The sequence below is a fragment of the Mustelus asterias genome, chromosome 9 (assembly GCF_964213995.1).
Source record: "Mustelus asterias chromosome 9, sMusAst1.hap1.1, whole genome shotgun sequence".
NCBI lineage: Eukaryota > Metazoa > Chordata > Chondrichthyes > Carcharhiniformes > Triakidae > Mustelus > Mustelus asterias.
This window is the reverse complement of record NC_135809.1, coordinates 93,706,962-93,721,334: the sequence shown is the minus strand read 5'-3', so window position 1 is coordinate 93,721,334 and position 14,373 is coordinate 93,706,962. Positions and strand designations below refer to the sequence as shown.

Here is a 14,373-nt window from a genome sequence, read left to right as displayed (position 1 = left end):
AGTCTCATTTTATTTGCAATTGCCGATTGATTATCAAATGTGATACTATGAACTAAAACTAAACAATGACCTCTCATTAATTCAAATACTATAACATGATTTCAAAAAGTGGCAAATACCTGTGGTTAATTTCAAGAATGGAATTGTATTTTCAGGTGATTATAAATCAAGGCTGTTACACGTGGACATCTCTGAACACTATTAGACTACTTACTACTCAATTATCCATTATTGTTACAATTTCAGAGGTCAGAATAGTGGACACCTGAATTGTTGCATTTATATAGCACCTTCAGGATAAAGAAACAACCTAAGGCAAGTCAAAGAGGTGAAAAAAAACACTGAGCGGTGGGAGAGCAGCGACGCTGCTGAACAATGGAAAAGCAACTGAATATTCAGTGATTGAAGGATTTTTTTGGAGTGTAATGCAGTGGAAAGGCAGAGTGGAGGAGCTGGAAGTATAGTGGGCATAATTTACAGTTCCCACCAAAATGGGTTCTTAATGTGCAGAAACAAGATATTCAACTTGTAATGTTTTAGATTCCTAATGGCACAGTATAAATGCTTTGTGACTGGAATGGTACCAGGGATTTGATTTATGTGGAGTACTGTACTAGAGAAGTTTGCATTGTTTTCCTTATAGCAGAGAAGGTTAAGGGCAGGTTTAATTGAGGTGCTCAAGATTATTTAAAGGATTTTGATAGAGCACATAGGGAGGAACTGTTTCGGCTATCAGGATTGATAAACAGTGGCCACAGATTTGATAGCTGGGACGTGAGTAGACATTTTTCTTGCAGTGAATTGTTATGATCTGGAATACATGGTCTGCAAGGGTGGCAGAATCAAGCTTTTAAAAGGGAATTAGATATATAATTGAAAAAGCAAAGCTACAGGGAAAGAACAAAGGAATGGAACTAATTGGATAGTTTGTTTTAGCAAGCAGTCACAGGTATAATGCGCCAAATGGCCTTCGTTGTTGGATTCTACAATGACACAAGCTTATAAACTTAATGGATAGCTTTTACTTTTTGCTTTCAGTCCCAGCAGAGGGCACTGCTTCACTGAAATTACAATTCCAGTCTGGCCCGTGATATAAACTGTTTTCACTTTCAGGGGTATATTGAATCCATCATTTTCCAAATGCAACACAAGTAAGGATGTGATTTAAAAAAAGGCATTTTGTTGACAGCAAAAGCTTTAATAAAACAAAGGATTCCCCAAGGAAAAATCAACACTCACGTTCCTAGCACTAAGGCAGTGCAATTGGGAATTTATTGGCTCCAGTACATTTTGTAACAGGGTTTGTGTCAATAAATGAAGGAGGACTGCCAGGAACCTATTACAGCAGTAATAGTTCCAGATCATTTTATTGCAATGTCATTTTCACAACAGAACGACAAGTGCTGTCAACTAACATCAGGAAAATGTTTAAACAGAAATTTATAACCATTATGAGCCAGTCCAATACTCATGCTGCTTCGGCTCACACATGGAGAGTCACTATTTGGATGAGCTACCAGAAAGTTGCTCATGCCGTTGCCCCAGCAAGGGGTGCATACCTTCAGGAAAGGCAGAAAAACTGCGGGTGGGGATATAAAATATCAAGTTTTATTGCTCCATCCAGTTTCATCCCTTACACAAGTCATTGGTAGATATACTTGTAAGAATCAAAAATACTATTACCATATTCTTTGGAATCTTCCTTTAATTCCAAGTGATAAATAACTTTGAAATAATAATTTAAACTGAAAATGTGCAAATCCATAACAATCTGCACTATTGAAATGCTAAAACAGAAAACCTAAAATATTTGATGTTTATTGACTATTTGTTTTTTTTGTAAAGTAATTTATGATATCCCCAGAGCGATTCCAGAGCAAAGGGGCATAGCTTGGGTGATGCCAGGAAGTGCCTCTTCGCACAGAGGGTAGTAATGGAAATCTGGAGCTAACTTCCCCAAAAAGCTGTTGACATTTTCAAAACTGAGACTGAAATATTTTTGTTGGATGAGGGTGTTTAGAGATACAGAACCAAGGCAGCTAAATGCAGTTGAAGTACAGATCACCCATGATCTGAGCAAATGGGCGAACAGGCTCAAGAGACTAAAAGCTCATCTGCCCAATTTTGCCCAAGCAAAATTTTCTAAAAATTCCGAAAGCTACTAAATGTTCCTGGACAAATGTTGGCTGCCCTCCAAAGAGGGACAGGACATTAATCTCACAGGAAGGAAACTCGAATTAACTCAGTAGGGCAATTTGAATTTAGCGCTGAGTTCAAACTGAGTTAATTTTGGCTTTTGCAAGGGTCTTAAACTTGCAGCATAGGAGTCACCAATTGATACAGCAGACGTAAATGCTACTGAAAGATGGTTAAGGTCTGTTTAAGTATCATGATGTTAAGTTTTCTAAATCTCCAACCTTTAAAGTGTAAAAAAAATAACTGCAGCTGTCAGTGATTGTTAAAAAAAATAATCTACCACTGGACAACATTGATTAACAGTCTAGCAGACATGGCACCTGTTCAAGCAGATTCAATAGGGTTCTTTGTTGACATTTTCCAAATGGTTATTCATTATTAATGCTTGGCTATGTTTCAAAAGTTGTACTTATCTCAGCAAGAAGCTCTCAGTTCACAGTTTGATTGACAACTTAAACAGGCTATGAAAGGAATAGGGGTATGAACAGATCATTTTTAGAAGAGATTAAACACCTGAGCAGATTTGAAATCTTTGATGCATTCATGAACGGGAGGAGTTGCTTTCACTATTAAGTCAGCACAGTGAGAGCTACATTAGATTTTCATATTTTTGTTCATCTTTACATCATGTTAAAGTCTGCCCATGGTGGATACTGGGAGATTATGCATTGAGTTGGCAAGGGTGCATGAGGAATCATGCAGGGTGGGTATGATTTGGCATCAGTGATTTGACTGGCCCGAAACTGGGCATGAGTTGGCATGGAGGCTAGCAGGGCCACGGTGGTGACTGAGTAGTTGAAAGGATTGCAGGCAGAGGGCCTAAAATCTTCTAAAACAAGTCCAAGTCTCAGAGAACTGAGAAGGGTATTTTAAACAGCCTGCCTTGGGATTTGTCCTTCTAGCATCTGCTGCCAGGTCAGCACATACAACTTCATCTCTTGCCCACCCCAAGAGTGAAAATATTGCATTTCAGGGCACTTTTAACTCAGCAGGTCCAGCAACTCTGGAATTTCCTGACTTGAGCTACCTGCCTTGGTGGACAAAATCCAGCCCTCAATCATTAAGCACATTGAAAGCTGAGATAGATAAATTCTTGGACTCTGAAGAAATCAAACAGTGTGGGGATTGATCAGGAAAGTGGAGTTGAGATTGAAGGTCAGTCATGATTTTCCGGTGGACTTGGCTCTCGTGGGCTCATGGCCTATTCCTGCTCCTCTTGCTTAAATAAGCTGCCTAACTGAGAATAGTTGCATAGAGCAAGAATCAAATGAGGAATCTTCTTGCCTATGCTGCCTATATAAGTAATACATTTACTTACTAAGCCATCAGAATTATTGACTTTATCAAAAAAAGGAATTCATATTCGTCAAGATAATCTAAACTGTTCACTCAATGGTAAAACAACTGAATGATAAAAGGGAGGAGTCTTGATATTTTCTTCCTCTATTTCTCATGTAAACAGATCACTACTTAAATACCAACACCAATAGGCAAAATAAGATAGGAAAATACAAAATTAATTAATTAGTCAGATGCTGCATAACTAAGAAAACAACAGAGTTGGCTGAAAACAAAGCAGAGTTTGGTTGCTTCCAGTTTTACTTATTGGAAGTGCAAGCCCTCAAAAATACTCCTCTGGCTGCAATGTGGTATATGTAACTGAGACAACAATGCCTGGCACATATGGCAAACATGATGTGGAGATGCCGACCTTGGACTAGGGTAAACACAGTAAGAAGTCTCACAACACCAGGTTAAAGTCCATATGGCAAATGCCAGGAGAAATGTAATCAACTGAATTGTCACACATTTCAAAATGTTACATGGGGAAAAAACAGCCGTCTCTCCATAATCTAAAACTGCACAAGTTAAAATCTCTGCAAAAATGTTGTTTGAATGGAACAGACACTCAAATATTCTGTGACCATTAAGCATTTAGCAGCATAACTACTGAGATTCTTCTCGGACTGCAGGCTTTCATCATACATTAATGCGTCTCTCAGAGAAAATGGATTCTCAGAATCAATCATTTAGTCACATTATACTGCCCTTACCCACTTCAGCACAGACTACATTATACATTGGCAATGTGCCAAATTGTTTCACAGTGCTCAAATATATTAAAGAACAACACTCACGGCATTCTTCAAGTCAAGGTACTTTGTATTTCTAGTGACTGGAATTCCTGATAAAAAGGCCAAAATGTCATTATTTGCCTATAGAGAAAAAAGAAAAATGACATCAGTTGCAATTTAAATTAGCAGAGAATTCCAACATCAGGCACTCTTTTCTCCCATTCACCTTATCTTCATTTTTGCTGTTTTGAAAAATGGGATACCTGTTTCTTTCAGATCTTTTCTTGCTTGCATTTTCCCATTATTTCATGCATTGCCAGCCTTTACAATCTTTCTTCTTCTTTCCTCTGCCCAACATATTTGCCAGCCCAAGCAATTATGATTAAATATTCGACAGCTATTCTGGTGAAACAACATATACTGGCCATGGCCATTTTCTGTCCCATCCATTGACTTCAACCCAGCCTTTTCTCTAGTCACTGATTCACACTGGGGGTCTGAATTCACTGCTGTTGAATAATTTCTAGTAACTCATCCAAGTGTCCGTTGTTATGAATTGTGTGCGAGTGCTAAAGGCTGTTTGGTCATAACATCACCCTCTCCTTATTCAATATCTACATACATGCACTTTCAATTAAATATCAATCTGGAGCAGAACCTTGGTTTTTCTTTCCTTTCAGTATCTGAGGGACATAAAATCAATTGTAGTACTTGTACCCCTATGCTGCTCCAGTTGGGACCTAACTTAGCACAGACTGGAAGTCAATGCATCTTTGATCAGTATTTGGCGCAGTCACATGGTCAATTTACTAACAATTCAATTTCCAAATATTAATAAACATGAAAGTATACTACAAATGCTAGAACAGTTGACGAATGCACTTCAGAACTTTCAGCAAAATGAAGAAATAAGACGAGCTCATTCCAGAGTATTTTTAATACCAATCTGCAACTGGTAACTCAAGAGTCCATCACAAGAAAGAATTAACACCTCTGGAACAATGTATAGAATTTACACGGGCTCTGTCCTTCAACACCCATGTGCCGATCTGGTGCAACAGATGCACAAATACAAGCCCTATATTTGACCAATCTGTAAAATAACAGAGAAAGTTCAATTGAACTGCATTAAGGAAAGAAATGTTGCATTAATGACCCCAGATGTACCTTGGAAAGGAATATAGCAAGTTTCTTCCAAATGTGAGTGGGAAGTGGTAAATTTATTCATAATGTTTACAGATTTTCTTGTGGACACTTCAAAACACTAATTAGGTTAAAAAGCAAAGTAACTCGGTGTCTTGTGTAGGGAGGATGTGATGTTGGTGATGTTGATAGACTGAGACATGCGAGTTAGGAAAAGAGAAAACTAAGAAATTAGCTCCTTTCAGCCTCCCCAAACTGAAAGTTTATCAAACACAGGGTGGATGGTGGCAGATGCTGACTTGGGGACTCTTTTCATCCTTCACCACTTGCCTGCCATTTTCAGGGGTCAATTCTGTTGGGGCACAATTTAGTCACCCATAAGTATGCAGAGGCATAACATCAATAGTAGGGAAAATGCTAGATTATAAAGGATGTGATAACAGGATATTTGGAAAACATCAGTGGGATTAGACAAAGTCCACATGGATTCATGAAAGGAAAATCATGTTTGACAAACCTACAGGAGTTTTCTGAGGATGTAATGAGCAGAACAGATAAGGGAGAACCAGTGGATGTACTGTATTGGGATTTTCAGAAAGCTTTTGATAAAGTCCCACTTAAGAGGTTAGCGTGCAAAATTAAAGCACATGGGATTGGAGGTAACATATTGGCATGGACTGAGAATTGCTTAGGAAACAGAGAGTAAGAATAAATGGGTCTTTTTTCAAGTGGCAGGCAGTGACTAGTTGGGTTCTGTAGGGATCAGTGCTTGGGCCCCAGCTATTCACAAAAACATCAATAATTTAATTGGTGGCACAGTGGTTAGCACTGCTGCCTCACAGTGCCAGGGACCCGGGTTCAATTTCCAGCTGGGTCAGTGTGTGTGTGAAGTTTGCACATTCTCCCCATGTCTGCGTGGGTTTCCTCCCACAATCCAAAGATGTATGGGTTAGCTGATTGGCCATGCTAAATTGCCCTTTAGTGTCAGGGGGACTAGTTAAGATAAATGCATAGGGTTACAGAGATAGGATCTAGGTGGGATTGTGGTCGGTGCAGACTCGATGGGCCGAATGGCCTCCTTCTGCACTGTAGGATTATATGATAGCAAGATTGCCGTATGAGGAAAGACTGGGTTGACTTTGCCTATATTCATTGGAGTTTGGAAGACTGACAGTATTATTAATACGCATAAAATTCTGAAAGGGACTGGACAGGCTGAATTTAGGAATGTTGTTTCCTCTGGCTGAGATGGTCTAGAACAAGGGGACACAAGGTAGGCCTCTGAGATGAGGAGAAATTTCTTCACTCAGAGGCTGGTGAACCTGTGGAATTAACTACCCAGGAGGCTGTGGAAGCCAAGTTACTGAATATATTTAAGAAGGAAATGGATAGATTTCCAGACTCTAAAGGTTGCAAGGGGTATGGTGAATGCAGGAGTATGGCATTGAGAAGAGGATCAGCCATATGGTCATACTGAATGGCAGAGCAGACCTGAAGGGCTGAATGACCTACTCCCACTCCTACTTTCTATGTTTCAATGTGTATACAATGAGGAAAACAGCAAGCCTTTGTCTTCAAACTGGCATGACACCCAAACGCAGGTCAGGGAGTCCATCTTCAGACCCTTGTGCTGGAAAAGACCAGGATCAGGAAACCATCTCTGAGCACACAGAAGCTTGAAACGGGTTGCATCACAATCAATGATTGCCCACTCTAAGTCACACAGACCCACATGCCTACCCCAAAACACAAAGAACCCACGGCCAACACCAAAAATCACAGAACCTATTTCCTACCTCATCCAAGACAGCAAATCGCTTGGCCCTCTGTCTCTGACGCAATAATACCAGGCCTGCAATGATGTCAGAGGGCACAATGTCCAAGTCTCGGAAGAACTCAGCAAAAAGAAAAGCAACTTCAGAATAGGCATCCTGTGAAGAAGAAACAAAGCTGAGAATAGCAAAGTAAAAATCCTAAGACAGTTAGATACAATAAAGGAGCACTGCATTCATGTAAAAATGCACAGATGTCTTATTTAATTTGGGGAAGGAGAAACATTACACCTGGTGTAAGCCATTTTTATCACAATGACATCATTCTAATTGGATGCAATCATATCCTGTCTTAAAAAACAAAATCAACTTTAAGATTGCATCTTTAATGGAGAGCTCTCATTACTACCATGTCAGAATAGCTTCACCTTTATCTGTGTGTATAAATGTATACAGTGAATCTATATCATGGAGAATACACGTGATATGTACAATAATAATAGTGTGCACACCAATAATAACAACAAGGCCAAAGTTTACATCTCATCCAGAAAACATCTCTGATGGTGCAGCACTCCTTTCATATTAACCTAGATTCTGTTCTCAGGTCTCTTGAACAAAGCTTGAAATCACAACTTTATGAGTCAGATGCCAGGTTGATACCTGATAATGTTGTTTTGTTTTCTAGCAAGAGTAAACAGTACAAATCTCATAGCTAATGAGATGCAAAGAATAACAGTGAAAAACAGAATTGGTAAGATGAAAGAAAGGAAAAGAGAAATATTTGACAAGCAAGATACAAGAAATAAGGAGCACAATAAATAATAATATTGGTTGTTTGGCTCTATCAGCTCATATGACAAATGTAACTTTTCATTTTTATTATGAACAATGCTTACATTTTAGTTGAATTTATATATTTATTATGTGTGCGCGCGCATGTGTGTGCATTAAGGTAAAAATGTTTTCAGTTTCATTAAGGTCTTGTTTATGAACGTTTGCGCCTGGGTGTCTGGTTGGATTTATGGCTAAAAGCTTTTAGGTATTTTGGGTTTGTTTGTATGTATACATTTTTAATTAGGTTTTACAATCCCTGAAGTTAAAGAGATGGGTTAAAAGAGGTTGAAAATTCAGTGATTTTGGAAACAAAACACAAAGAGAAAAGCTTTACTGTTGCAGACTGACAGCGATCCAGTGAGACAGACACAGAAAAAAGGGAAGAGGTCAGACAGAGATGGAGATTTGTAAGCTCCGAGGAGGAAAAGCTCGTGGGACAGTGAACCGAACAATCAGTTATGAGACTCAGTAAAATGATCAGTTTAGCAGAAATGCTACTGGAAGACAGAGTTCAGGGAAACTCATTTGCTTGCTCTGCAGTTTGGAATCTTATCTCTCGGTGAGAGATAAGAATTGGGTGAGAAGCATCAAGTGAATGCTTAGTAATTCATGGGAAGAAAACCCTTAGCAACCATGCCAGTACCAACTGAGAAGCCACTGTGCCAAGCTGGTGGTAACTCTTCACTGGTTTGTGTGTCTGTAATGATATTGCTGAGGTAAAGTGGCAATTTGAATTGTCTTCTTGCGTTTGTGTTGAGATCTTCCCAACCTTCTCTTGTCTGGTGTAATATAGTTCACTTTTGTTGTTTTAGCAAATATTTTACTCTTTGTCTTACAAGTTGATCAACAGACTTCTGTAAATTTGTTCAGTAACATTCCTCCATGATTTCCTAAAGAAAAGTTAGGATCTATCAAGCCAGGTTTTATTCTGAGATCTGACTTGGCCAGTACAAACAGCAGTGGGAATCATAACACTTTTAAAGTTTATTTGTGGTTTTCACTGTGAGGAACATTACAGCGTTTGCACATCAGTACACAGAACTTGAAAAACACATCAGGCAATGCATTGGTGGAAAATATAAAAATGGATTGTTTATAGAAAGGCCTGGGGTAATATGAGTGAATTCTCATTCTTTGTGAAGGCAATTCAGCAGCGTGCGACACCCCCCGCCCCCCCCCACCCTTGCCAAAATGCTGAAAATTCAGGTTTCAAAATTCAACTATGATGTTGTAGCTGTTACAGAGACTTGGTTGAGAGGGGAACAAGACTGGCAGCATAACATCCCGGGATTTAGATGCTTCAGGCATGACAGAGAGGGATGTAAAAGAGGTGGGGAAGTTGTGTTACTGATTAGGGAGAATGTCACAGGTCTACGCAAGGAGGGCATCTTGGAGGGCTCATTCAGCGAGGCCTATGAGTAGAGTTCAGGAATAGGAAGGGTGCAATAACATTTGTACTACAGGCCTCCCAACAGCCAGCAGGATATAGAGGAACAGATATGTGGACAGCTTATATATATTGACTGGGACTTCCTTAGTGTCAGCGACTTAGTTGGGAGAGGGGGGAATTTGTTAGGTGCATCCAGGAGGATTTCTTGAAGTAATATGTAAATAGACCAACTAGGGAAGGGGCCATACTAGACCTGCTATTGGGGAATGAGCCCGGCCAGGTGATTGAAGTTTCAGTGGGGGAGCATTTCGGAAACAGTTGACCATAATTTTGTAAATTTTAAGTTACTTAAGGATAAGGATAAGAGTAGTCCTTGGGTGAAAGTACTAAATTAGGAGAAAGCTAACTATATCGGCACGGTAGCACAGTGGTTAGCACTGCTGCTTCACAGCTCCAGGGTCCCGGGTTCGATTCCCGGCTCGGGTCACTGTCTGTGTGGAGTTTGCACATTCTCCTCGTGTCTGCGTGGGTTTCCTCCGGGTGCTCCGGTTTCCTCCCACAGTCCAATGATGTGTGGGTTAGGTTGATTGGCCAGGTTAAAAATTGCCCCTTAGAGTCCTGGGATGCGTAGGTTAGAGGGATTAGCGGGTAAATATGTGGGGGTAGGGCCTGGGTGGGATTGTGGTCGGTGCAGACTCGATGGGCCGAATGGCCTCCTTCTGCACTGTAGGGTTTCTATGATTTCTTTCTATGATCTGAGTATCCATGTTTGGGCTGCACGGTAGCACAGTGGTTAGCAATGCTGCTTCACAGCTCCAGGGTCCTGGGTTCGATTCCCGGCTCGGGTCATTGTCTGTGTGGAGTTTGCACATTCTCCTCGTGTCTGCGTGGGTTTCCTCCGGGTGCTCCGGTTTCCTCCCACAGTCCAAAGATGTGTGGGTTAGGTTGATTGGCCAGGTTAAAAAAAAAAATTGCCCCTTAGAGTCCTGGGATGCGTAGGTTAGAGGGATTAGCGGGTAAACATGTGGGGGTAGGGCCTGGGTGGGATTGTGGTCGGTGCAGATTCGATGGGCCGAATGGCCTCCTTCTGCACTGTAGGGTTTCTATGTTTCTATAACAATATTAGGCAGGAACTGGGGAATGTAGATTGGGGACAGCAGTTTGAGAGTGAATCCATATCTGTCATATGGGAATTTTTAAAGACCAGTTGATTAAAGTTCAGGATCAGCATGTTCCTGTGAAAATGAAGGAAAAGGATGGCAAAATTCGGGAACCTTGGCTGAGAAGAGAAATTGTGAGCTTAATCAAAAAGAAAAAGGAGGCAAATGTAATATTTAGGAAACTGAAGACAGACAGAGCCCTTGAAAAATACAAAGAAAGCAGGAAAGAACTTGAGGAATTAGGAGGGTGTCCTTGGCAAACTGAATTAAGGAAAATCCCAAGGCATTTTATACATCTATAAGGAGCAAGAGGGTAGCTAGGGAAAGGGTAGGTCCACTCAAGGACAATGAATGAATTTGTGTGTGGAGCTGGAGGAAGTGGGTGAGGTCCTTAATAAATGCTTTGAATCAGTAATCACAAAGGAGAAGGACATGGTGGATGGTGAGTCTAGAGAGGAGTATGTTGGTATTCTAGGCCTGTGATATAAACATTGGTGTTGGGCGTTCTGAAAAGCATTAAGGTAGACAAGTCCCCAGGACCAGATGGGATCTATCCCAGAATGCTGAGGGAGGCGAGGGAAGAAATTGCTGCGGCCTTGTACAAAAACTTTGGATCCTCTTTATACACAGGAGAAATCCCAGAGGACTGAAGAGTAGCCAACGTTGTTCCTTTATTTAAGAAGGGCAATAGGGAAAGTCCAGGAAATTACAGCACAGGGAGCCTTTTGTCAGTAGTAGGGAAATTATTGGAGAGGATTCTTAGCGACAGGATTTATTCACATTTGGAAAAATATTGACTTATTAGCAATAGGCAGCATTGCTTTGTGCGGGAGAGGTTCTGTCTCACAAACTTGATTGAGTTTTTTGAGGAAGTGACAAAGATGATTGATAAGGGCAGGGTGGTGGATATTGTCTACATGGGCTTTAGCAAGGTCTTTGACAAGGTTCCTCATGGCAGGCTACAGAAGGTGAAGTCACATGGGATCCAAGGTGAGCTGGTAAGATGGATACAGAACTGGTTTAGTCATAAAAAGTCTCACAACACCAGGATAAAGTCCAACAGGTTTATTTGGTAGCAAAATCCACTAGCTTTTGGAGCGCTCCTTCGTCAGGTGAGTGGGAGTTCTATTCACAAACAGGGCATATAAAGACACAAACTCAATTTACAAAATAATGTTTGGAATGCGAGTCTTTACAGGTAATCAAGTCTCAAAGGTACAGACAATGTGAGTGGAGAGAGCGTTAAGCACAGGTTAAAGAGATGTGTATTGTCTCCAGACAGGACAGTTAGTGAGATTTTACAAGCCACTCAGGTCAACCTATAACACAGACTACGCTGAGAGACTTTGCCGTCGCACCTCTCTCGCACTCCTCAACCACCTCATACACCAGCTCTACAGCAAACGCCGCATCCAGGAAACCAAGATAGAGTCCATATTCTCAACTTGCGCTCAGGACGCAGACCAGCTGCCAAGCAGATGCGACAACGGAACTACGCCATCTACATGCACACCAAGAACAGGAAACTTGAGAAACTCAGCATCACCACCAGCAGCAACCAAGCCTCCCCCGGTACCACAGTAGAAAACAGTACCACTGCAGGGAAGTCCATTGTCAACTTGTCGGACTACACACTTCAACCAGATGAAATCGAAGTTCTCAGCCGAGGGCTCAATTTCTGCCCCACCACCAAAATAGACGCCATCTGTCTCTCAGCAGACACAGAGGAAGTCATCAGGCGAATGAGGCTGCAGGAGTTCTTCCACAAACCCCAAGAGGCCAACAGCGAACACAATGAAACAGCCAATGAACCAGAACACCCGCAGAGAGATCCGCAGTGCAGCAACCGAAGAGGAAAGAGTCGAATTGGACTCCTCCGGAAGGCCGCTGCCCTCGACTTGACATGTATGCCCAAGCCGTCAGGAGGTGCACCAACACCAGATTCATCAACCACACTCACAAGACAGCCCCGAACATCACCCAATCACAACGCAACGCCATCTGCGCTCTCAAGACCAACCGCAACATTGTCATCAAACCAGCAGACAAAGGAGGGGCCATCGTCATACTGAACAGAACGGATTACTGCAAAAAAGTGTACCGACAACTGAACAACGAGGAACACTACAGACAGATACCCGCAGATCTGACCAAAGAACACACCCGTCAACTCAACAGACTGATCAAGACCGTTGATCCGGACCTTCAGAGCACCCTCCGTGCTCTCATCCCACGTACTCCCCGTGTTGGAGATCTCTACTGCCTCCCGAAGATACACAAGGCAAACACACCCGGCCGTCCCATCGTATCGGGCAATGGGACCCTGGGCGAGAACCTCACCGGCTACGTCGAGGGCATCCTGAAACCCATTGTACAAAGAACCCCCAGCTTTTGTCGCGACACTACAGACTTCCTACAGAAGCTCAGCACACATAGAGCACTTGAACCACTCCTGCTCACAATGGATGTCTCGGCACTCTACACCAGCATCCCCCACAACGATGGCATTGCTGCAACTGCCTCAGTACTCAATGCCGACAACTGCCAGTCTCCAGACGCAATTTTACAACTCATCTGCTTCATCCTGGACCGTAATGTCTTCACCTTCAACAACCAGTTCTTCATTCAGACACACGGATCAGCCATGGGGACCAAATTCGCACCTCAATATGCCAACATCTTCATGAACAGGTTCAAACCAGACTTCTTCACCGCACAGGACCTTCAACCGATGCTTTACACTAGATACATCGATGACGTTTTCTTCCTTTGGACTCATGGTGAACAATCACTGAAACAACTATATGATGACATCAACAAGTTCCATCCCACCATCAGACTCACCATGGACTACTCTCCGGAATCGGCTGCATTCTTGGACACACGCATCTCCATCAAGGACGGTCACCTCAGCACTTCACTATACCGCAAGCCCACGGATATCCTCACGATGCTCCACTTCTCCAGCTTCCACCCTAAACACGTTAAAGAAGCCATCCCCTATGGACGAGCCCTCCGTATACACAGGATCTGCTCAGATGAGGAGGATCGCAACAGACACCTCCAGACGCTGAAAGATGCCCTCATAAGAACAGGATATGGCGCTCGACTCATCGATCGACAGTTCCACAGTGAAAAACCGCACCGACCTCCTCAGAAGACAAACACGGGAGACGGCGGACAGAGTACCCTTCGTCGTCCAGTACTTCCCCGGAGCGGAGACGCTACGACATCTTCTCCGGAGCCTTCAACAATATTGATGAAGACGAACATCTTGCCAAGGCCATCCCCACACCCCCAATTCTTGCCTTCAAACAACCGCACAACCTCAAACAGACTATTGTCCGCAGCAAACTACCCAGCCTTCAGGAGAACAGTGACCACGACACCACACAACTCTGCCAGAACAACCTCTGCAAGACGTGCCGGATCATCGACACAGATGCCATCATCTCACGTGAGAACCCACCATCCGCCAGGTACACGGTACATACTCTTGCAACTCGGCCAACATTGTCTACCTGATACGCTGCAGGAAAGGATGTCCCGAGGCATGGTACATTGGGGAGACCATGCAGGTGCGACGGCAACGGATGAATGAACAGCGCCCGACAATTACCAGGCAAGAATGTTCTCTTCCTGTTGGGGAACACTTCAACGGTCACGGGCATTCGGCCTCTGATCTTCGGGTAGGCGTTCTCCAAGGCAGCCTTCACGACACATAACAGCGCAGAGTCACTGAGTAGAGACTGATAGCCAAGTTCCGCACACATGAGGACAGCCTCAACCGAGATCTTGGG

At 42.6% G+C, this 14,373-nt stretch overlaps 1 protein-coding gene across 1 annotated transcript in view; it reads right to left on the bottom strand.

Annotated features, from left to right (window-relative positions):
* Window positions 1–14,373, bottom strand: part of dagla (diacylglycerol lipase, alpha) — a 340,274-nt gene that overhangs the window by 97,855 nt on the left and 228,046 nt on the right. Inside the window, exons 8-9 of the mRNA XM_078220586.1 lie at window positions 7,211–7,345; window positions 4,335–4,412 (exon numbers count right to left, since the gene is read on the bottom strand). Coding sequence (XP_078076712.1) covers window positions 4,335–4,412; window positions 7,211–7,345 — 213 coding nt within the window. The remainder of the gene's footprint in view (window positions 1–4,334; window positions 4,413–7,210; window positions 7,346–14,373) is intronic.